This window comes from Ctenopharyngodon idella, chromosome 10 (assembly GCF_019924925.1).
Source record: "Ctenopharyngodon idella isolate HZGC_01 chromosome 10, HZGC01, whole genome shotgun sequence".
Lineage (NCBI taxonomy): Eukaryota > Metazoa > Chordata > Actinopteri > Cypriniformes > Xenocyprididae > Ctenopharyngodon > Ctenopharyngodon idella.
The window spans coordinates 45,709,580-45,734,571 of NC_067229.1; the positions used below are offsets into that span (position 1 = coordinate 45,709,580).

At 37.2% G+C, this 24,992-nt stretch overlaps 2 protein-coding genes and 1 long non-coding RNA gene across 5 annotated transcripts in view; 2 read left to right on the top strand and 1 right to left on the bottom strand.

Annotated features, from left to right (window-relative positions):
* Positions 1–1,442: 1,442 nt before the first annotated feature.
* On the bottom strand, positions 1,443–11,255 carry tacr1b (tachykinin receptor 1b). The gene is made up of 5 exons (XM_051908140.1): positions 10,652–11,255; positions 8,627–8,821; positions 5,225–5,375; positions 3,044–3,240; positions 1,443–2,979 (listed from the first exon to the last, which is right to left on the bottom strand). The coding sequence occupies exons 1-5, from the start codon at positions 11,056–11,058 to the stop codon at positions 2,691–2,693; spliced, it is 1,239 nt and encodes a 412-aa protein (XP_051764100.1). The 5' UTR covers positions 11,059–11,255; the 3' UTR covers positions 1,443–2,690.
* Positions 11,256–11,436: 181 nt separating this feature from the next.
* Positions 11,437–17,216, top strand: LOC127520207 (uncharacterized). The gene is made up of 3 exons (XR_007932064.1): positions 11,437–11,727; positions 16,940–16,990; positions 17,159–17,216. It is a non-coding gene; the product is annotated as an uncharacterized LOC127520207 (long non-coding RNA).
* Positions 17,217–17,565: 349 nt separating this feature from the next.
* The window catches only part of slc4a5b (solute carrier family 4 member 5b), a 44,652-nt gene continuing 37,225 nt past the window's right edge, over positions 17,566–24,992 (top strand). For 2 of the 3 annotated variants that reach the window (XM_051908115.1, XM_051908114.1), the window contains exons 1-2: positions 17,568–17,836; positions 22,112–22,262. The gene's annotated coding sequence lies outside the window, so the exon portion shown is untranslated. Of the gene's footprint in view, positions 17,837–22,111; positions 22,263–24,992 lie in introns of all 3 variants that reach the window. The other variant, XM_051908113.1, reaches the window with a different exon arrangement.

A 24,992-nucleotide genomic window follows, 5' to 3' on the forward strand; every position in this document is an offset into this window, starting at 1 on the left:
TTCGGCTGCAATTGCAGCATTCGGTGGCTCGTTATATTAGATCGAAGGGACATTCTCATTCTAGAGAGCATTTGATTGGACAAAAAATTTGAATATGCCCCTGTGGACAACATGAGTCAAAATATTTGGTCCACCACCTAGAGAAACACTGTAAATTTGAAATGCATTAAAAGTTAAATCAACTTACTGCATATTCTACCATAAGGGCCTCAAAGCTAATAGACATGGACCACTTCGATCTCATATATGTCCTCTTATGATGATGTTCTTGATATTATGGTCCCTAAAATATTTTTTTTTCTTGGTAAAAGATTTGGCCCCTGGTGGGACAATCAAAACAACACAAGTCAAATAGGTAAAAAATAATAAAAAAAAGCTGAGAACATGCAGCTGGTGATGCGTTGCATTATGTAAAAGCAAATCTAACCAGTACTGTGTTTTTTAACAGTCTAAAAAATACAGAGTGACTCTAAACATTGAGAATTGAGAGGGCTGAGATATTACGCTAGATGCAAGCGCATGCAGCTGCAGAGCAGTTCAAAAGGTGCAACATCGCTGCTCTTTTGTTCTTCTGCAGGCATCAAAGCAGCTCTAACACCTGCCCAACAAAGCAAGAGCCTCTACAATTTTGTGCTAAAAAAAGCATGTAAAGCGAGCACAAGCCACGTCAAAACAGCATCACGACATTACACACAGATATACAACAACTACTGTGTGAGAAAATGGACCTCAGATTAAAAGCAACGTGTAGAACTAGCACTTACTGGAATATTGATTTTGATAACGCTGAAAAAGATCTGTTGTTGTCGCAGAAACTTTTGTACAAGCTGTATAGCTCAGCATATACTACTGTATATCAAAATGCCATTATAATTTTAATGCACAATCTTTATGAATATCTATGCCTGAATGTCTCTTTTAAAACTTTCTTTTTATCAAGATCTTACAATCAGTCACCACAAAACAAAAGCCAGGTGTTATTTTACAGAAAGCACACACATATTTGAAATATACAATCAAAAATGAGAGTCTTAGAAGATTTTGAAGCCAAAAAAATGCATCCATCCATCATAATAATAATCCATACGGCTCCAAGGGGTTAATAAAGGCATTCTAAAGTGAAGCAATATGATTTTGTAAGAAAAATATCCATATTTAAAACGTTATTAACTATAATAACTAGCTTCCAGCAGATGGCCATACACATCGATTTGCGGCGTAAGAGTGACCTCTGACCCGTCGCATGACGTAATGATAAACACGAAAGCTCAGAGGATAGAGCAAAACAAAACACCGGTCATGAAGCTAGTTATTTGAATTTATAAAGTTTTAAATATAGATATTTTTCTTATAAAAATGCATTGCTTCGCTTCAAAAGGCCTTTATTAAAGGGTTAGTTCACCCAAAAAATGAAAATTCTGTCATTTATTACTCACCCTCATGCCGTTTTACACCCGCAAGACCTTTGTTAATCTTCGGAACGCAAATTGAGATATTAATATTGAACCACTGTACTCACATGAACTGATTTAAATATGTTTTTAGTACTTTTATGGATCTTGAGAGAGGAAATGTCATTGCTCCCTATGTAGGCCTCACGGAGCCATCGGATTTAAACAAAAATATCTTAATTTGTGTTCCGAAGATCAACGAAGGTCTTACGGGTGTAAAACGGCACGAGGGTGAGTAATTAATGACAGAATTTTCATTTTTGGGTGAACTAACCCTTTAACCCCCTGGAACCGTGTGGATTACTTTTTATAATGGATGTAAAGGATATTTTTAAATACATCTCTTCTTTCCATCTGAAAGAGGAAAGCCATATACACCTAGGATGGCTTGAGGGTGAGTAAATCATGGGATAATTTTCATTTTTGGGTGAACTAACCCTTTAACTGCAGCCTGCTGAAAAAAAATTCTATTTCACTATTCCTTCGTCTGTTCTTTCACTATTCTTTAATCCCTCCCTATTCTAGCTTGTCCTATTCTGAATGATGGCTGAAACTTTGTATTACTAGCACTTCTTGTGTTTATTGCCTGTTTAAGATGCATCGTTTGTTGTACTCCTCAATTTCTAAATGTATAATGTAAATGTAACATGATGATAATAGTAAACTCTGGATTTAACAGAGGATTACTGTATAGTGATATAAATGGAAGTAGCTATGTTAGTACAAATTCCGTTTTATTTTCTCTCTCTGTGCTATATTTAACATGACCCTCTGCCTTCCAAACAAATCCTTTACATTGTCGCCTACATGGTCCAGTAATATGCAACAACAGGTGCAAACCTTGCCACGTCGTCACGCTGGCTATCGTATCATCAACAACCGGCAGTAATGACGAACAGATCGTTTCCAAGGGCATCAGCTGGTCAAGTTTTCCTAAACAAACCCACTGGGTCCTGGACTCCTGGAGCAAATGGCGATAGGCTAAGTTGTTGGGCGAACTCTTACGAGGATAATTAGCCAGCTGCCTTGAGTAGTAAAACTCACGACAATATGAATCCTCCACAGACTATGACAATGCTGTTCAGATGATATATTGACCAATATACTAAGATGTTTCCACACATTAGCCTTCCTTCCCCATATGTTTGTTGTACCTCACATCACAGCATTCCCTGGAACATGAATCTTTGCACTTCTCCTCACAGGATTGGTACTATAACACTGAAAGTATTTTCTACATTATGCAAGGTTGTTACTAGAATAGAAGATGGAGGACTCTGATACAGTCTTTGAGGCGCTTTGTGAAGAACCATTGGACGTGAGATCAATAGAACTTCGATTTGTGTTCTCCTGAAGGTCCCCCTCGCCAACCGGCATGACTGTGGATACTGTGGTCTCCATTCGGCTGGTGCGGTAAATGCTGGCCTGTGTCTGAAGATAGCGGGTTGACTTGAGCTCCAGACCTTCATAAGAGCCTCGAGGGACACAAGGACACCAGAGGAATGCCTGTTGGAATCCAGCTCGAAACCTGCACAAATAGATGAGTATTGCATGATTCCCTTTGAAACCTGAACCTGTTTTCCAACTCTTACCTGTCATTGAGAAGACAGTAGATGATGGGATTGTACATGGTGGAGCTCATGGCAAGCCACATGATTCCTAAGTACACCTGCTGGATGTAGGGTTCCTCAAACAAGTGAGGAAGGAACTGGTGCACCAGGAAGTAGACATGGTAGGGCAGCCAGCAGACGGCGAAGGTGCACACAACAACGATCATCATTTTCACCACCTGCGTAAGTTAAAATAAAAGGAGATGAAGTAAGTTAAAAACGTATGTTCCTGCAATGTTGGTCACCAGCTTATGTTGTGTTTTGGATGCTTGTCCCCAACAATGGGATCTTGGTGTGCTGGCCGCCTAAAGCTTTTATAACAGTCCTTTAAAACTGTTGCTTGTCAGATTGTACAGATATGATCCCCGCTGTAAGCCATGTCACACTGTAGGATCTTAGTTGTAATTCATGTCAGACTGTACGCCAATAAAGTCGCATTAAAAACAGAAGCACACAAGAAGACTTATCCGATGTTTTACAACATCAATCTGTGATGCGTTCGGTGACTGTGAGCTGTATTACACACGGGATTGGTGGCTAGCAAACAAAAACAATCACTAGTGTTAAAGGAATAGTTCACCCACAAATGAAAATTAGCCCATGATTTACTCACCCTCAAGCCATCCTAGGTATATATGACTATCTTCTTTCAGACAAAAAAAAAATATTCTTTTCAGATATATTAAAAAATATCCTGGCTCTTCTGAGCTTTATAATGGTAGAGAATGGTGCTCGAGATTTTGAAGCCGAAAAAAGTGCATCCATCCATCATAAAAGTAATCCACACGGCACCAGGGGGTTAATAAATGCCTTCTGAAGCGAAGCGATGAGTTTTTGTAAGAAAAATATCCATATTTTCAACTTTATAATCTATAATAACCAGCTTTGGGCAAACATCCGTACACAAGTCGACTTACGGCGGAAGCGTAACCTCTGACGCGACGCGTGACGTATTGATGAACGTGGAAGCAAAACAAAACATCGGCCATGAATTAGAAGTCTAAAATGAGAATATGTAAATAGAAATGTCAGAGGATTTCAATAAGAGTAGAGGAGCTTGAGTTTGTTGCACAGCCCTATTTGTTTGAACCGCAAGAGGCGTCTGCCTGCTCCTACAATCATACGTTATGTCAGAGGTTAAGCTTCTGCCGTAAGTCGACTTGCATATGGATGTTTGTTGGAAGCTGGTTATTATAGTTTATAAAGTTTTAAATATGGATATTTTTCTTTTACAAAAAAACCCATCGCTTCACTTCAGAGATGGATTACTTTTATGATGGATGGATGCACTTTTTTGGGCTTCAAAATCATGAGCCTCATTCACTACCATTATAAAGCTTGGAAGAGCCAGGATATTTTTTAATATAACTCTGATTGTGTTTGTCTGAAAGAAGATAGTCTTATACACCTAGGATGGCTTGAGGGTGAGGAAATCATGGGATAATTTTCATTTTTGGGTGAACTATCCATTTAATTTTCATGGCTTATCTTAAAAAGGAAAAAAGAAAAAAAAAACTAAGCTGTCAGCAAACATGTCAAACCAGTGAACAAAGACTTCAGATTTTGGCCTAGGAACAGAGGTATCTTTTAGGATTCTCAACATTTGTCTCAGATGGCCAAATCATGGCTAAAATCATGAACTATAGTTGTCAAATGTACGACTTCGGTACCAATCGGTACTGAAATTTTAAAAACGTGACGCTTTGAGCGCTGTTGAGCGGATTCATAAACACCTCTAACTGGCCATTGTGTTGATGCGCTCATCGGATATGTCTGTGATTGGCTACAATAATCAATGCACTGGAGCGTTTGAAAGCACAAGGAGTGTTTGAATTTGAAAGCAGGAGCGTTGATCATTGAAGCCAATAACAGACATATCCGATGAGCGTGTCAACACAATGGCCAATCAGAGGTGTTTACGAATCTGCTCAACAGCACTCGAAAACATCACATTTTTAAAATTTCATTACCGAAGTCAGTACTTTTGACAACTCTAGTGTGAACCCTAGATGAACCAGCAAGATATTCTGTCAATATTATGTCATTGATATTATGTCAGCAAGCTTCATCAGGTATGTTTGGCTGGGTTACTATCCATTCAAGCTGGTATTTTCAGCAAGGCAATTGACATTTAAACTTTCATGTCACTATGCAGATGATGACCTTCCGTTTGGCAGTTAGCTGCTCTCGATAGCGGTCTGAAGAGTCTCCAGGTATCTCACTGGCCCAGAGAGTGCATCCTACCACCAGGTAAGCACAACCCATGATGAGCAAAGGTAGAAAGTAAATAAGCACAACCACGCAGACGTAATACCTGTGAGAGAGGAAGAGACAGAAGACAGCCAGATGGGTAATTAGAGGCAGCCAACGAAAAAGAACATGACAAGAAACCCAAGATGAAAATAGACCCAAAGTTATTGAGACATATTTTGAGTGCACATTTTTACACAAAAGGATGCCACACGCCAACACCTCAGAGTCCCACATGTTTTCTCACATTAGCTGCCACTTAAAAATAACCGCTGGAAAACTTTTGAATCATGAACTGTGAATGCTCTCAGGATTCAGGCGCTGCGGCAGTGCCTCTCTTCTTTTCGAGCACTGTACAATTCAACATGCTAATTAGCTTGAGGCTTATCTAGAAAGACACTCGCCTCACAGGAGAGATATAGAGGGAAAATGTACGCAGGCCTTTCACGCTTTAACCAAAACATTCTGAATCCCTGTCCCGTAAGACTGTCCAAAAAAAGCAATGTAAATGCCTTCTTCTCTTTTGTTCTTTTGATTGAACGCGTCTTACAGACATGCTATGTAGGATGAGCCAAATGAGTTGTGGGGCTTTACCGCTTTCCTTTTCAAGCATCCATAACTATCTCAGTGGGTGAGAGGTAATTAAATATTGTCCAGTTGATTAATTTCAAAAACGCTTGTAACTTGGTATGAAATAGACAGTCATGCTAACATGACGGGTGATTGCACAAAAACAAAAGCATGCAGTGCACTTGCCAAAATCCTGCAGATTTCGATGGCTAGACGCAGAATAGTGCGAAAGAAAACATTAGCAGCTTTGAATCTAATTCTCCCGTTCTCTCTGTCTCCCCCTTTCTGTCCCTCTCTGGCTATCCATCATCACACACACACACAGATCTACCAGCCAGTTAAATAGGGTTCATTGATCAGTGCTTCTTATCTTGTACACCAGTGCTACCAAGATTTGGTCCCTCTGAGACTATATATACCTTTAAAGAAAGTTCAGGCACACAAAAGCTTAAGATACAACCTCAAAAATTGATTCCTGCAAAGTCGGATTGGTGAGGTCTGACAGGTTGTGTCACTCGAAGGAGGTAGACACGTTCACTGCTTTGGCGTGACAGGAAGAAGCCTGCTGGAAGATTGACTGTACGGGTGGGTGAACGACTAAGCTGTTACGGAAATAACAGTATGCCGTCGACACCTGACACCTACAGAGGCATTGCAGGGTATTGGAGAATCGGATTGGAGTTGGTAGCAATTAGATTGTTGAGCGTATGTGAAGATCTATCAAAACTCATTCAGTAGCTGATAAATATGTGATTAAGATGCAGGATAGGGCGTATTGCTACTTGGCCACAGTTTAAATATTGATATCATAAATCAGACCATGCCACACACTTTGTACCGGTCTGACCGAATACCGTTGAGAGTGCACCCTATGGTGTTCCTAATGTTGTTTTCATACTGCATTGATAGATTTCTCATTGCTATGTTGTTGGTGTTTTGCTAATAAGCAGTGTTGTCTTGCAGGAGGAGACATGCCACACTGCACCAACTTGAAAGTTTGTTGTCTTTGCTTAAAGGATTAGTTCACTTCAGAATTAAAATGTCCTGATAATTTACTCACCCCCATGTCATCCAAGATGTTTATGTCTTTCTTTCTTCAGTCGAAAAGAAATTATGTTTTTTGAGGAAACCATTCCAGGATTTTTCTTCATATAGTGGACTTCAACAGTTACCAACAGGTTGAAGGTCCAAACTGCAGTTTCAGTGCAGCTTCAAAGAGTTCTAAATGATCCCAGACGAGGAATAAGGGTCTTATCTAACGAAGCGATCGGTCATTTTCTAAAAAAAATAAACAGTTATATACTTTTTAACCACAAATGCTCATCTTGCACTGCTCTTCGATGCGCCACGCAGTACGTAATCACATTTGAAAGGTCACGCATGACGTGGTAGGGAGAAAAACTGAAAAACCTCCAATTTCAAAATCGTCAGACATCATAGTTTTGCCTTTTTTTTTTTTTTTTTCTTTTTTTTTTTGTAAAGGCCGTTTGACTTGACTTGATGTTCGCTTTGTAAACACTTTCTTGGTACTTCCGCCTATGTCATGCGTAACCTTTCCAACGTGATTATGTAATGCATGCAGATCGCAGAGCAGTGCAAGACATGCATTTGTGGTTAAAAAGTATATACTTTTTTTTTTTTTTTTAAGAAAATGGCCGATCGTTTCTCTAGACAAGACCCTTATTCCTCGTCTGGGATCGTGTAGAGCCCTTTGAAACTGCGCTGAAACTGCAAATCGGACCTTCAAACTGTTGGTAACTGTTGAAGTCCACTATATGGAGAAAAATCCTGGAATGTTTTCATCAAAAACCTTAATTTCTTTTCGTCTGAAGAAAGAAAGACATAAACATCTTGGATGACATGCGGGTGAGTAAATTATCAGGAAATTTTAATTCTGAAGTGAACTATTTACACATTTAAGGAAATATAATCGGACTACTTTTGGATTACTTTTAGATTACTTTTGATCTAACTCGTTTAGTACATTGATTTGAGATCAATTTTATTATTATTTATTATTATTATTGATCTAATTTATTAACTTAAAATCACAGGGGAGACTTCAAGTATATATATTATGACAAAAAAGTTGGGGAATCCCTGCATTGCATGTAAATATGAAATAGCATAAATTTGTAATACATGTAATACATGGTTAAACAACTCACTGAGTGATACAAATAATATTTGAGTTGATTATATATGCAATGTTGCAATGTTGAGAAAACACTTGTTTAAAGTGAAGCAATTTCTGTAAATCCAATTCCACAAACCTGGAAGAGCTTCTAAACGTTTATAAGCAGCAGGGTTTTTTAGAAAGGAAAATTTAAAAGATAATCTAATTACAAGTACTTAATTTTTAGAATCTGCTTACGTAATCCAGTACATGTAATGAGTTGCTACCCAGCACTGGGAGCCAGAATGGCAGGAAAAGAGGAGTATGTGAGTATGCATTTTTTGGGCAATTTAATGCTTTGAGAGATTTGAATTATCTTTGTTATTTTCATATTTTTATTACAATAGCAGGTGTTTCTTTCAAGTGTTTTGAAGTGTGACTGTAGTTCATGTCTAGTTTCCAGACCTTTGTGTGGATTATGACATTTTTAAATGTTGTACTTTAAATGCACTTTAGGTTGTTCAAAACAAAGTTTATTTCAGAGTATTGACCACATGTGACACTTTTTTTCTTTTTTACAGATACATTACCATTGACTTTGACAGTCGGACTCAACAGCACGCACTTACGTCTTTTGAAAATCCCACACGCTGTACTCTGGCCAGTTGATGTAGCACACGACACGTCCTGGCAGCTGAGCTGTGCTTGAAAAATAGTACTGGGGGAAAGCCAGGAGCAGCGCCAGGGCCCAGATCACCCCCACCACCAACTTGGTCTCAGTGGACGACAAGCGCTGCTGGAGTGGGTGGATGATAGCCATGTACCTGCAGGGGGAGTTTAACAAAGGCAATGACCTGCTACTTATGCAAACTCAAAGGAGCTTCAGCCACTTGAATTACCCCTAAATTATTTGCCTGGTCCTGCTGATTTGATTTGGAGAGTGAGAGAGATGACTAGTGGAGTTTGTCTTTTTAGTGGGTTGGGTGTTTCCTCACAGCAGTATAGAAAGGATCCAGCTTCGTTCTTTGATCTTTGCTTTGTGTTTTAACAGTGTTTCTACACAGGTCTGAATGCAACAATTCCATCTTCCCAAAAAAACACAGTGGTTATGCTATGGTACAATGATGGTAACTGATGCCAGTACTACGATATTTAATGGTGACAATATTCATGTACTATGGCTTTTACATGGTACTCCAAAGTACTTAAGGTAAGACTGCCTCTTAAAGTAAAAATACCATAGTACACATTCAGAAAAAAACAATACTATAAACAGAAATGCCACAATAGAGGTGTTGACAGAAAATGCTGGGTTAAAAACAACCTGAATTTGGGTTGAAAATGCGCAAACCCAGTGGTTGGGTTAAATGTTTGCCCAGTGCCCGGCAGTTTTATTTAACCCAACTATTGTTTAAAAATTACTATATGTCTGGCTTAAAATGAACCCAAAATAGGTTGGAAATTAAAATCAGACACATAATTACTAGAGGCAACAATAATAATCAAAAGGTGAACATTTATTTATAAGCAATTTAATAAATGTTCATTTATTAAACATATTAATAAATGTTAATTTCCAACATATTTTGGGCTCATTTTAAGCGAGCAATACAGTCATTTTTAAACAATAGTTGGGTTAAATAAAACTACCCAGCAGGTTGGGTCAAACATTTAACCCAACTGCTGGATTAAAACAACCCAATCGCTGGGCTTGTCCATTTTCAACCCAACTTGGGTTGTTTTTAACATTTTTTGAGTGTATTTTATGGTCCAGCATCCATCTCTACAGTGAACACTCTTTTACTGTATACATTTAAAAGAGTATAAAACTATATATATTAGTACCTGTCAAACGTTTGGAAACATTCCAGTTTAATATAAGGCTGTATTTATTGTCTAAATAAATATTGTCTAAATGTATTATTTATATCTGATTATTATTATTATTATTATTATTAAGAATCCTGAAAAAAGTATCACTATTTTCACAAAAATGTTAAAGAGTACAACTGTTTTTGATAATAATAATAATAATCAGAAATGTTTCTTGACCAGCAAATCATCATATTAGAATGATTTCTGGAGGATCATGTGACACTGAAGACTGGAGTAATGATGCTGAAAATTCAGCTTTCATTTTAGGAATAAATTACATTTTAAAATTATATTCAAATAGAAAAGAGTTATTTTAATTTGTAATAATTTCTCAAAATTACAGTTTTACTGTATTTTTTATTAAATAAATGCATTGGTGAAGAGACTTCTTTCAAAAACATTTAAAATTTACAATGTTTCCAAACTTTTGACAGGTACTTTATATACTCTTACTCATATATTTTTGTTTAGCCATATTTGACAGTGATTTTGATTTATCTGGCATTTCAAAAAACAATTTACCTTAACCTTTTAGACTTAAAACTTGCTCTAAAGCAAAGACATGGAGCAGAGATAAAGGAGCACATGTGTCTGATGCCCAGTTAATCCTTACAAAATAGTGTCAGTACCATGCAGTGATGCTAATACAATGCTGTTGTTATGGACATTCATGTACTATGGTATTTAAATTGGCCTCCAAGGTCATTTCAAGAATACCATAGTACACGTACCAAGAAAAAAAAAAACTTTGTAAGTGTAACGTTAAATAAATAGCTCACCTGTCCAGGGCTATTGCCGTCATTGAGTAAATACTTGCGAATACAGCTGCTATTGGAAAGAAGTTGTGAAATCTGCAGTAAATAAGTCCGAAGTACCATTCGTTGTGTACTGCATACACAAAGTTAATAACGGTATTGAAAGCCGACATTGACGCCTCTGCGAACGCAAGATTCACCAGAAAAGAGTTGGTAACAGTTCTCATGCGCTTATGCGCTAAAATGATCCAGATGACAGTGATATTTCCAACAACTGACACCAGAACTATACAGCAGTATGCGATGGCCCACAAAACTATCTGCCAAACCGGCTGAACGAACTGGTTCGAGAACACGTCTGTGTCATTCACCAGTGAGCCGTTGGTCCCGTTGCCGCTCGAGTTTTGCGAAGTGATGAAGAGAGGATCCATGATCCATAAATCATCAGAGAAAAATCATTTCAGCAAAGAAAAGTTTAGGTTTTGTTGTTTTAAGACTGGATTAGAAAATTATGTCCAAATGATCAAATGAAATGTCAGTGTTCTTGTCCCAGCGTCTTCAGAATACGCTGCAGGCTGAATCGCGAGCGCGTGCTCGGCGCGCCTCACCAAACGCGCTCCTGCGGCTCGCGTGTCCGCGCAGTCTCGAACCAGGGTTGACACCGCGAACTGCATCTTTCCAGTCACGCGCCAGTGAACACGCGCATCCTACTTACTTTGACGTTAAAATGTGTTTTGACTACTAATAATAATATCAATTTAAATTCGATCATTTTGAATGCTTAATAACTTACAGGGTAAAACAACCAAAAGCCACAGTAAACCAGTCATTCTTACTTACATTTCCATGTGCTCTTCAATATGTCTAAATGTATTGTAATAGATTAAATAAATTCACATTTTTGAAGATGGAAATCATTAGTTTATCACAATTTAGTCAACATGGAGTGCATTTTATGTGGATTGGATTCTTAAAAAAAAAAAAAATCATTATAAAATATTGTTTTTTGTTCTCTTTTCAGGTTGACATGTTTCAAACTGAACATTTTACTTCTCAATGTCACGTTCCAGTCAAATTCCTGTTCAGAATATCATCCTCCGGTAAGTGACATCATTTTAGAGGGAAAATAACTACATCAGTAAGTATTAGCAATGACTGTGATGTTTTGTGATGTTTTAGTTTGTCTAAAACAGTCCATCCTGTTTGATCAAATTACAGTTATTGCTGCGCTAAAACTGTGGTAACTTGTTACTAGCCACTTGGGATGGGCTGTGTACATTTTTGAATTTGCTCTAGAATAATTTTAAAAAGAGGATTTTCTTTTGCCCCAGTTAAAAAAAAAGATAGAACAACTATTGCTTCACATTCAGAATGTTTAGTGCAAAAACAGTTAAAAAATGTAGACCTTTTATTAAATTAACATATACACTGATGAGCCAAAACATTATGACCATTCACAGGTGAAGCGAAAAATGTTGATCATTTCCTAACAATGTCACATGTCAAGTTCTGAGTAGATTAGATGATTAGTGAAAAATCAGTTCTTGTCAATGTGTTGGAGTAAAGACCTGAGAGACTTTGGCTCACTGATGCACAAGGGCAACGAAGGCCATCCCGTCTGGTCCAAACCGATAGAAGGCACAAGTCACACAAAATTGTAATGATGGTTATGGGAGGAATGTTTCACAACACATAGTGCACCGCACTCTGCTGCGTATGGGCCGCAGACCGATCAGAGTGCCCATGAAGACCCCTGTCCATCGTCGAAAGCGCCTGGGAACTAAAGCATCAGAACTGGACCTTGGAGAAGTGGAAGAAGTTGTCTGGTCCAGTGAGTCCGGTTTTCCTTTACACCATGTGGACAGCCGTGTACATGTGTGCTGTTTATCTGTGGAAGTGATGCACCAGGATGCACTGTGGGACGACGACAGCTGGAGAAGGGAATGCGATGCTCTGTTTTGCTGGAAATCTCTGGGTCCGGCCATTCCTGTGCACGTCAGTTTGACACGTGCCACCTACCCAAACGTTGTTGTAAACCAGGTACAACCCATCATGGCAATGAAGTATTCCCTGATGACAGTGACCTCTTTCAGCAGGTTAATGCACTCTGCCACACTGCACACATTGTGCAAGAATGGTTTGAGGAACATGATGAAGAGTTCAAGGTGTTGCCCTGGCCTCCAAATTCCCCAGATCTCAATCCAAATGAGCATCTGTGGGATGCGCGGCGAGACCAACAAGTTTGATCCATGGTGGCTCCACCTCGCAATCTACAGGACTTGAAGGATCTGCTGCTAACATCCTAGTGCCAGATGACACCTTCAGGGGTCTTGTAGAGTCCATGCCTCGGTGGGTCAGTGCTGTTTGGTCGCACGCAGATGACCAACAGAATATTAGGCAGGTGGTCATAATGTTTTGGCTTGTCGGTGTAAATGTAACATTCCATTCTGGTATTCCAATGTCCATTCTGACAGCTTCTTTAGAGCAATGTAATTCACACACATTTTCCACTCTGCAACTGGGGTAAATAGTGTTTCACAAGTTTTTACCTAAAAGCACATCTATCAGTGGTTTCTGGTTTAAAGGATTAGTTTACTTTAAAATGAAAATTACCCCAAGATTTACTCACCCTCAAGCCATCCTAGGTGTATTTGACTTTCTTCTTTCTGATGAACACAATCAGAGTTATATTATAAATATCCTGATGCATCCAAGCTTTATAATGGCAGTGAACGGGGGCAACGAGTTTGAAGTTCAAGAAAGTGCATCCATCCATAATAAACATACTCCACACGTCTCCAGCGGGTTAATAAAGGACGTCGCTTCAGTTATGCTTTTTTTGTAAGTTAAATACAGTAAGGCGTAGGCCTAATTTTTAGCGTAAGCATTTTGAACTGCGAGAGGCATTACACTTTCTTCATAAGTTGAATACGGAAGGCTGTCTGGCGGAAGCTAGATATTTTACTTTATAACTTGATAAATATGGATATTTTTCTTACAAAATGCATCACTTCACTTCAGAAGGCCTTTATTAACCCCCCGGAGCCATGTGGAGTACGTTTATGATGGATGGATGCACTTTGTTAAGCTTCAAACTTCAAACTTGCCCCCGTTCACTGTCATTATAAAGCTTAGATGTGTCAGGATATTTATTAATATAACTCCAATTGTGTTCATCAGAAAGAAGAAAGTCATATACACCTAGGATGGCTTGAGGTTGAGTAAATCTTGGGGTAATTTTCATTTTAAAGTGAACTAATCCTTTAAGAGATGTGGCATGACACTACTGGCTCTAAAAACTCTTTCAGAAGGGGAACTAGTTACTGGAACACATAAGTACTTCTTGGCTAGTTTTTCAGGAGGAGTGAAATTGCATATTGGTGCTGTCTTTGGCACATTAAGCCACCAGTCCTATTAGCCACCAGTGTAATAAAATAACAAATACAAAATCATTCTTAAAGCTACTTATACTGTTTATCTTTTTAATAATTTTATAGTCTTAGGGACAGATTTATATATATTTAAGAAAAGCCAATAACAACTTACGTATGTTTCTCTTCTTTCTTTTAAGACAATAAATTTAGCACAGGGATGATTTCAACTGATGGTTAAATCAATTACTTTTATTTTCATCTTTTTGAGAAAAATGTTAGTTTTCACAGAGAATGTGGCATTTTCAGATTCCATTAACGTTTAACCTTCAGCCCAACAGCAAGGTCACTGTGTGCATGTATCAAGATGTCCACAGGTGGAAAATATGAGGACTGGATCAATGCACAATCCTTGACCTGCTGCAGAATCTGCGATTAGTTGAGCTGGGGTTTTTTCATCGACAAGCAATTTCTCACTGCAAAACGTCTTAATGCCTGAAATTGTTTTGTGAGGTTAGGTCATAAATCATCATCAGAAAAATGTTGTCAAAAAAATTATGGCCCGGGATATAGATGAATTTTTTTTCCAGACCAAAAAAAAAAAAAAAAATATATATATAAAAGTAAAGAAAAGGGTACTTGGAGTGTTACAAATGAAATCACTGAAACAAAATGAATTCATCACCATGAATGGGAGCAAAGACATAAGTTCAATTAGTTAAGTGGCCTATTAGTAAGTGACCTCTGCACCTGCCTATAAATAAGCTGTTTTTCTGACCTATGCAGATTTAAAGGTCATTTCATTCTTCAAGAGGGTGATGCATTCTCTCGCAATATGTGTTTTGACTTTTTCTTATATTCCATCACTTTAACATAGCTTTCAGTACATTGCAAATGAAATACGCAGTCAAGCACATAGGGTTATCCAGAGGTTAAGAATAACTTGACAGCAAAGGGGACATTGGGCTGTTATATTACTGAGTGCAGAATAAAAGCAATTCTTGTATTTCGCCATCATTCCATGCTCTACTGCCAAACTATATTTTGTCTGAAACATAACGTTGCTACTATAACTGCATTTCACTAAAGTTATATTCTCTATAACCATTTTGAGAATTTTATTATTAAGGAAGTGGCCTAAAAAATATAAACATAGAAATAAAACCAATGCTGTCTATAGCTGTCTCCATCCACCTATTTTTATGCGCATTTTGGGATATCGCATATAAAAACACTGGATGGAAACGGAAAGATGCACATAAATTCTAAAATAAACTTATCTGCTCAGTTGAGGCAGATGCATAAACTACGATGGAAACACATTTACCGAATGAATCCCTCGATGCACAACAAAAAACTTTGCCTCAACAGTGGATGTGATTGGATAACTGGACAAACCAGCTGACCAAAATCATTGCACAGGATCTCAAATGTTGGTTTGATCATTCAGATGATCAAATGCCTAAGCCAAAGTCTGTCATCAGAATGATGACAGACTTATGATAAATATACTAAATGATAAATAGACGCTGAAGCTACAGCTAAAATCGGTCACTTGTTCACACATTTACTATTTTCTACATGGTGAATGACTCATGGTGCACTACAGTATATACAGTAGGGGATAGGGAACGATTAAGACAGTGTAAATATGCTTTCCATTGAGGCGAATGAAGTCTGGTTTCACGTTAGTGTCATGCGAACCGCAGCGCACAGTCTGCTCCGGTCCAGAGACACGATAGCACAGAGCGGATCATATGCGCGAGTCGGTGCAGACCATAAAACGTATCGGACCCATTTGAATTCTGCACAAAATGCTATATATTAAAGCGATATGTTGTAGATTTGGAGGAGAAACTGTTAAGAGATTAGAAGGAAACTGAGGCTTTACCAAGCTCAACAGCTCTGGCCAAGCTGTGATATAAACTAAACGCTATTGGCTATTTTAAAAAAGGGGGGGAGATGTTCAATATGTCCCGCCCTGTCTTCCTGTTTCAGTGGTAATTACATCAACACATTGAAAAATGCTATGCGTTTCAAGGCATTTCAGTGGGCCTTTAAATTCGCAACTTTGGATGGAAACAGCTTATGACAGAAAAAGTTATATTACACTGGGACCCTTGTCTGTACCCATGATGATGCTTTGCAGTTAGGTTATCGGATCAAAACAAGAACATATGTCGTGCTGTCAGAAGCATTCAGGGATATTTTGAAATGATCAAATGGTGTTTTGATTGGGTGAATGTTCTTGACCTGATCAGTGGCGATGTTTTATCCGTTGATTTGTTTTGTTTTGGTCCCACTCTTTGCACCTGTTCAGTCCCTCCCTGGTGGCTGCAAGTGTCCAACCAAATGTGAGCGATCAGAATTGACAGCAGGGAAATGGAAATTCAATTTCACACGTCACCTGCTGCTCGCTAGAATGCAATCCACCAACATGAAGGGAAGCGAAAGAGACACGAATATCTTCATCACTAAACATGTTGGAGGCTTGACCGATGATTATTTCATCCTGCAATATACAGTATCTTTTTGATAATGCTGTAGTCTTAGAATTAAAACCAGAGAATACATGAATATGTAAAATTTTGGCCTGCAAAGTGCTTGACCCTGGAGTCATGTAGGGTAATTGAGTTTCAGAGAGGCTGCTTAGCAGAAAACTCATTCACATGGTAGAATTGCCTTGAAGGCATGCAGCGAATAGAAAAGAGATGCATGTTGAGAAATTGTTTTCAACAGAGAGTGACTGATAATCAATACAGCCTATACCGTCCTGTATCATTAAACTGTAAAGAGAATACATTAATTTGTCTCTTAAAATTCAATCATTACTACAAAAAAATCTATAATTAATCAGTATTTCAGAGTTGCTCCATGTTTAAACCCTTATTGCATTGAATTGCAAATAAATGCAATTAATTAATTATGTTTTAAATAATAGATATCTTCACAGATCCTTGGTTGGAAACCACAACTTATTTGATCAAAGTTGGTGAGTTTCATAAAAACAATACCTAATATACATAAGCCTGAATCTTGTTTGAGCCGTTTTTTTTGTCATAAGAAAGGACCCAAACATAAATTTCAATCGCATTAAGGGTCGTGTCAAGAGCTCAGCTGTTGTTTTTATTTAGCAAAATTATTTATTCATTCATTTTAGGATAATCTCTGATGAGTCCATGACAAGCGAGGGCGACGTACGACACAGCAGGACCAGGTGAGCGTTAACAGGCCGCCATGCACACGTGATCTTCAGAAATGAAATGTCAATTCCAATTTCATACAGAAATTGGATGTACATGCTCTATATCAGGGTTCACACAAATTAAATTGGATTTGAAGAGTGATCTCTTGAAGAATGGAGCCATGCAATCATGTCTGTTTCAGTGAGTGAACAAACAGATACAATTACTAGCATTCTTCTCACATACATTATAAATAAATAAATGATCAGTTGTAGGCAGTTCTCTAGTGTTTGTTAAAGTCACCATGAAGTCAAAATAAACAATTATTGTTTTGTATTGAACTTTGTAGTACTTTATATAATTGAATCATCACACATTATACACATTATTAATCTTTAATCAAAATAACTTTCCCTCCTTCTTGCAGCGACATCTCTTCTTTGATGACGTGTTTACTGGTGCGAGAGCGGGACAACCTGTCACTCACATGAGATCCACCAATAGCAAACCACAACCATCCAATCAATTCCTGATGGACAAAATCCAGTCCCACCCTACATTTTTTCTTGTTTGAGAAGCCATTTCACTTGGATAGACGTCACAATAGGGAAGAAAAGAGTGTTGCAACTTCCATTTCATGCTGTCTTTAAAGGGTTAGTTCACCCAAAAATGAAAATTCTGTCATTTATTACTCACCCTCATGCCGTTCCACACCCATAAGACCTTTGTTAATCTTCGGAACGAAAATTGAGATATTTTTGTTTAAATACGATGGCTCCGTGAGGCCTACATAGGGAGCAATGACATTTCGTCTCTCAATATCCATAAAGGTACTAAAAACATATTTAAATCAGTTCATGTGAGTACAGTGGTTCAATATTAATATTATAAAGCGACGAGAATATTTTTGGTGCGCCAAAAAAAACAAAATAACGACTTATATAGTGATGGCTGATTTCAAAACACTGCTTCAGGAAGCTTCAGAGCGTTATGAATCAGCGTGTCGAATCAGCGGTTCGGAGCACCAAAGTCACGTGATTTTAGCAGTTTGGCGGTTTGACACGCGATCCGAATCATGATTCGATACGCTGATTCATGCAGTGCTTTTCAAATTTTGAGCTCAATAGGTCTGGCTGAGCTGTGATATAAACAAAACGCTATTATTGACTATTTAAAAAAAGGGGAGGAGCTGTTCGATATATCCCAAGGCCTTTAAAGTGTTCTTCGGCTTTGTTATGATTGGTTGCAGAAACATATAACAGCTTATCATGTGTTTTATATTTTTTGGTATGTTCTAACTCTGCTCAAAAGTAGCTGTTAAAAAAGTATTTTAATAGCATCATGATTGCTGCTAAACAACAGCCAATCAGATATTTGCCAGGAAATCATTAACCCTGTATTATTAATCATGTTAACATCAAGTTGTCGTTTGATTCCTAATTAGACATAAATGAATAAGTATCGTACAAGCAGCCCCTCAACACTTTCTAGGAGGAGAAACCGAGAAACTTCTTTCATAAATGAGATGTAAATTAGATTTGGGTAATTATGTTGTTCAGTCAGCTGTGGTTTCATTTCAGTAATCAGTGGTTTCTATAAATGCGGAAAGAAAAGCAAAAGGAACCGAAAAGAAGTTGTTGATGGAAGCTTAAAAAGTACAATTTCATTTAATAAATAAAATATCTTTTTCTTTCCCAAAAATATCTTTTTCATTTCAAGCTAATTTATTGCACAGTCACTTTTATAGTCAATCTGAATCATTTTTTGAACTCTTTGACAATGCCTGAGATAATACAGTGTAGTTTAAAAGTCTGAAACCACATTGAAAATCTGGGATTCAAAATCTAATTTACATCTGGACATAAAGAGAAGTTTTAGGATTTTGAAAAGTTTAAAGCAAAGAAATGGTATGATGTAAAATGGAAATACAGGTGCATCTCAATAAATTAGAATGTCGTGGAAAAGTTCATTTATTTCAGTAATTCAACTCAAATTGTGGAACTCGTATATTAAATAAATTCAATGCACACAGACTGAAGTACTTTAAATCTTTGGTTCTTTTAAATGTGATGATTTTGGCTTACATTTAACAAAAACCCACTAATTCACTATCTCAAAAAATTAGAATACTTCATAAGATCAATAAAAAAAAAGGATATTTTAAACAGAAATGTCAGGCTTCTGAAAAGTATGTTCATTTCTATGCACTCAATACTTGGTTGGGCCTCCTTTTGCATGAATTACTGCATCAATGCTGCGTGGCATGGAGGCAATCAGCCTGTGGCACTGCTCAGGTGTAATGGAAGCCCAGGTTGCTTTGATAGCGGCCTTCAGGTCATCTGCATTGTTGGGTCTGGTGTCTCTCATCTTCCTCTTGACAATACCCCATAGATTCTCTATGGGGTTCAGGTCTGGCGAGTTTGCTGGCCAATCAAGCACAGTAACACCATGGTCATTGAACCAGCTTTTGGTACCTTTGGCAGTGTGGGCAGGTGCCAAATCCTGCTGGAAAATTAAATCAGCATCTCCATAAAGCTTGTCAGCAGAAGGAAGCATGAAGTGCTCTAAAATTTCCTGGTAGATGGCTGCGTTGACTGTGGACTTCAGAAAACACAGTGGACCAACACCAGCAGATGACATGACAGCCCAAATCATCCCTGACTGTGGAAACTTCACATTGGACTTCAAGCAACATGGTTTCTGTGCCTCTCCACTCTTCCTCCAGACTCTGGGACCTTGATTTCCAAATGAAATGCAAAATTTACTTTCATCTGAAAAGAGGACCTTGGACCACTGAGCAACAGTCCAGTTCTTTTTCTCCTTAGCCCAGGTAAGACGCTTCTGACGTTGTCTTTGGTTCAGAAGTGTCTTGGTACGTGGAATGTGACAGTTGTAGCCCATTTCCTGAAGACGTCTGTGTGTGGTGGCTCTTGATGCACTGACTCCAGCTTCAGTCCACTCCTTTTGAACCTCTCCTAAGTTCTTAAATCGGCTTCGCCTGACAATCTTCTCAAGCCTGCGGTCATTCCTTTCACTTGTACACCTTTTCCTACCACACTTTTTCCTTCCAGTCAACTTCACATGAATATGCTTTGGCACAGCACTCTGTGAACAGCCAGCTCTTTCAGCAGTGACCCTCTGTGGCTTACCCTCATTGTAGAGGGTCTTGATGATCGTCTTCTGGACAACTGTCAAGTCAGCAGACTTCCCCATGACTGCTGATGGGATTACTGACCTAAACCCAGTATTTATACCCTGAGAATGGTAATTTAATAGAACTTCAAATTAAATATTCTAATAATTTGAGATACTGATTTTTTGATTTTGATGAGCAGCAAGCTGTAATCATCAAAATGAAAACAAAAAAAGTCTGGAAATATTTTACTTTATATCTAATAAATCTAGAATATATTTAAGTTTTACTTTTTTAATTAAATTACAGAAAAAAAAATAACTTTTTCACGATATTCTAATTTATTGAGATGCACCTGTAAAGTACACTACCATTCAAAGGATTTTCAAAATTTATCAAAAGTAAAGACAATTATAAAGTGAAGTCACCTTTATTTATATAGCGCTTTATACAATACAGATTGTTTCAAAGCAGCTTTACAGTGATTAAACAGGAAAATAATGATTAATGATGCAAACAGAGTTCAAATCTGCTGTGAAGCAGCTTTAAAAATAACAACAGTGCTATTATTCATGTGAAATCAGTTTAATTTTGATACAGTTTGCTTCAACAGAAAACGCTTATTTTAAATTGCAATTATATTTCTCAATATGACTGTTTTTACTTTATTATCAAATAAATGTAGCCTTGGTGAGCATAAGAGACCCCTTTCAAAAACATTAAATCATCTTACCGACCCTAAACTTTAGAATGGTAGTGTGCACTGCAGTATTTGTAGGTAAATTAGTGACATTGATCATGTGACTATTTGTACAGATGGTCAGATGTTCTTGCTTCCATTGAAGCTCAAGATGCTCTTTGGAACATTCTCAAATATAATTTCTAATGAAAACCATTGTATTACATTTAAAGGGGACCTATAATGCCCCTTTACAAGATGTAATATAAGTCTCTGGTGTCCCCAGAGTGTGTCTGTGAAGTTTCAGCTCAAAATACCCCACAGATCATTTATTATAGCTTGTCAAATTTGCCCCTATTTGGGTGTCAGCAAAAATGTCATTTTTGTATGTGTCCCTTTAAATGCAAATGAGCTGCTGCTCCCGGCCTGCTTTCCAAAAGAGGGCAATGCTTTAACAGCTCATGCTTCGGTTGCTCAACAACAACAAAGCTGGAGAATCTCACGCAGCCAAAATGAGGATTGTCAGTAACGGTGTTCAAAGTGGATAAATTTATGTAATTGCTGTGGAGTTGATTCAACTCATCCACTAGCATGTGCCGTCATGTTAATCTTTTGTGCAAATCCAGCTTTGAATTGACCCTCGTTTGTGAAGCAGTCCGGCGTAAAATAACGGCATAGTAACAACACTCTATTACAACAACTCTTCCTCTTCTCTAAAGCAGCCCAACATGGCCTCACCCCCTTTGTTGTGTGTTCTCGGGGGCGGGGTTTATGTAAATTTTAGGAAGAAGCTTGTTGTAGTCCCTACCAGCCGTTTGTTGTAGTCCTTAAACAGCGATTTCTGTAAAAGAAAATATCTCCCTTTGCATTGAACTTTGAGCGTCGTAACTTTGCAGATGTTGTTTATGCTCAAGCAGCAACATTACACACTAACTAAAGTTAAAAAAGTGAAATCATAATCGACCACCACTTTAAAATAAAAATGCAAAATAGAAGAATTTTCATTAGTGGTCTCAGACTTTTGGACCCCATGTGTTGTACTTCAATTAAGCATTCATTATGAAGCTCTTGTCTGTCTGGCAGATCCTTCCTAAACAGGTCCTGTTTTTCTTTCAGTTCACTGATCGCAGATGAAATTAGAGGTCTTCAGAGCTGCTGCTGGCGAGAAGGATAAAAGATGGTTCATTTAATGTGCCAACAAAATTTCGTATCGAGTTTTCTATCATCCCTTGGCTTGCCGACGAGAATGACGGGCCCAAAGTTTCAGGTATGCCACAAAATTGATTTTGGTGGGAAATGGATGTAAATATATTACACTATTTTAAACAGAGCTGAGAGTGCTAAACTCTTACTGGTAGCTGAAAGTATTGAGGAATTAGCCTAAATATATAATAAACAAATATGCAATGTTTGTACAAGGCTCATGAATTTGCCATGTTGACTGATCCATCTTCTCGGTTTGACCTGTAGACAGTGGAGATGTGAGCATGCATGTGTGTTCACAGAATAAAAATCCCTCTGAAGTGTGTTCACAGACGCCATTGAAATGGTCCAATACTCATTATCCCACACTCATCATGCCGTGAATCTGACTCTGGCTTAAATTCACCTCTAAATCCCTGATTATTATGTCTCAAGTGAGAGGATTTTATGGAGACTTCCTCCTCTAAAGAATCGTTGAACTCACCCACATCTGTTTGAATGATAAGTCTTATCCTCTGCTTATCCACAAGGACATCTCAGGCTTACAAGTTTTTAATTTATTATGATCCATCAGAGCAAAAGTTTGTCTACAGCACAGCAAGAACACAAGCCTTCCGTCTTCATTACGCATATCTGCTTGAATATCAATTTTAATTATATATATATATATATATATATATATATATATATGTATATATGTGTGTGTGTGTGTGTGTGTGTGTGTGTAGAATCATTTCAGCTGATTTGAAGATTACAATTCCTCATACTTGAACAAAAATTACTAACTTTGCTAAAAACGACTCACAATGACTCACATTGTGGTGGTGATATTTGCACAGGCAAACATCACTCACGTATTCTTTAGATAATTTAAAACGTAGTTCTTTATATGTAAATATCTCCAGCGTTATGATATCAATCATCTGTTGTGTTTACATCAGAGGGAACATATGCTCTGATATCTTTCTGCTGTTCATTAGAGAGTAATATTCCTTCAGAAGTGAGTCATTAAACTCCCAAGCATAATATGAGATGTTCATTAGCATATTGATTTTTTTGTTTGTTATAATGAGATAAATCATTATGTTGATAATTATATTTACATTTTACACCCATTTAGCAGATGTTTTTATCCAAAGGGATTTACACATGAGGAACGCCACGTTTATAAATGAAGCATATCGATTCTTTATGTTTTCCCTTCTGTTGTCTGAAATTGAAAGACATCAATCCTCATGAGTCAGAGCTTATGTGTTTAATTCAGATTACTACAACAACAAAAAAGATAAATAACATGACCAGCAATATTATGATACATGGTCATAATCGTGTGACTGAAATTATGATCTGAATGGGATGAAATGCCCAACACAGCCTAGTTTAAGCTTATATTGCAGTAAGATGAGTTTGTAGTGCCATCTTGTGGATAATTTACACTCTCAGCTGACGTGGTCATTTTGAACAAGTATTTACCTTGTTTCATATTTTCCTAATTGTGTTCCCTCAGTGTTCAGTAAAGATAAACTATTGTTTTTGATCATCATAAAATTGGAGACAGAAAAAAAATTAGTTTTCTTTTAACTAATCAAAGATCAATGTTTTTTGCTAGTGTGTTTATCTATCTATCTATCTATCTATCTATCTATCTATCGTTCTACCGTTCTATCTATCTATCTATCTATCTATCTATCTATCTATCTATCTATTGTTCTATCTATCGTTCTATATTCAATCAATCTATCTATCTATCTATCTATCTATCGTTCTATCTATCGTTCTATCTATCGTTCTATCATTCAATCAATCAATCTATCTATCGTTCTATCTATCGTTCTATCTATCTATTGATCTATCTATCTATCTATCGTTCTATCTATCATTCTATCTATCATTCTATCTATCTATTGTTCTATCTATCTATCTATCTATCTATCTATCTATCTATCTATCGTTCTATCTATCGTTCTATCTATCTATCTATCTATCGTTCTATCTATCTATCTATCATTCTATCGTTCTATCTATCTATTGTTCTATCTATCTATCTATCTATCTATCTATCTATCTATCTATCGTTCTATCGTTCTATCGTTCTATCTATCTATTTATATATCTATCATTCTGTTGTTCTATCTATCTATCTATCTATCTATCATTCTATTGTTCTATCTATCGTTCTATCTATCGTTCTATCATTCTTTCTATCTATCTATCTATCTATCTATCTATCTATCTATCTATCTATCGTTCTATCGTTCTATCCATCTATCTATTGTTCTATCTATCTATCTATCTATCTATCTATCGTTCTATCTATCGTTCTATCATTCTATCTATCTATATATCTATCATTCTGTTGTTCTATCTATCTATCTATCTATCTATCTATCTATCTATCATTCTATTGTTCTATCTATCGTTCTATCTATCATTCTATCATTCAATCTATCTATCTATCTATCTATCTATCTATCTATCTATCGTTCTGTCTATCTATCTATCTATCATTCTATTGTTCTATCTATCGTTCTATCTATCTATCTATCTATCCTTCTATTGTTCTATTGTTCTATCTATCTATCCTTCTATTGTTCTATCTATAGTTCTATCTATCGTTCTATCATTCTATCTGTCTATCTATCGTTCTATCTATCATTCTATTATTCTATCTATTGTTCTATCTATCGTTCTATCATTCTATTGTTGTATCCATTGTTCTATCTATCTATCTATCTATCTATCTATCTATCTATCTATCCTTTTATCCTTCTATTGTTCTATTGTTCTATCTATC

Excerpts from the sequence above, each read along its gene's own strand:
- tacr1b (XM_051908140.1), bottom strand. The coding sequence starts at position 11,058 with ATGGATCCTCTCTTCATCACTTCGCAAAACTCGAGCGGCAACGGGACC. Across the intron at positions 8,822-10,651 it reads ACGGCAATAGCCCTGGACAG|GTACATGGCTATCATCCACC; the intron begins GTGAGCTATTTA and ends CTCCCCCTGCAG. Across the intron at positions 2,980-3,043 it reads TACTGTCTTCTCAATGACAG|GTTTCGAGCTGGATTCCAAC; the intron begins GTAAGAGTTGGA and ends CTATTTGTGCAG.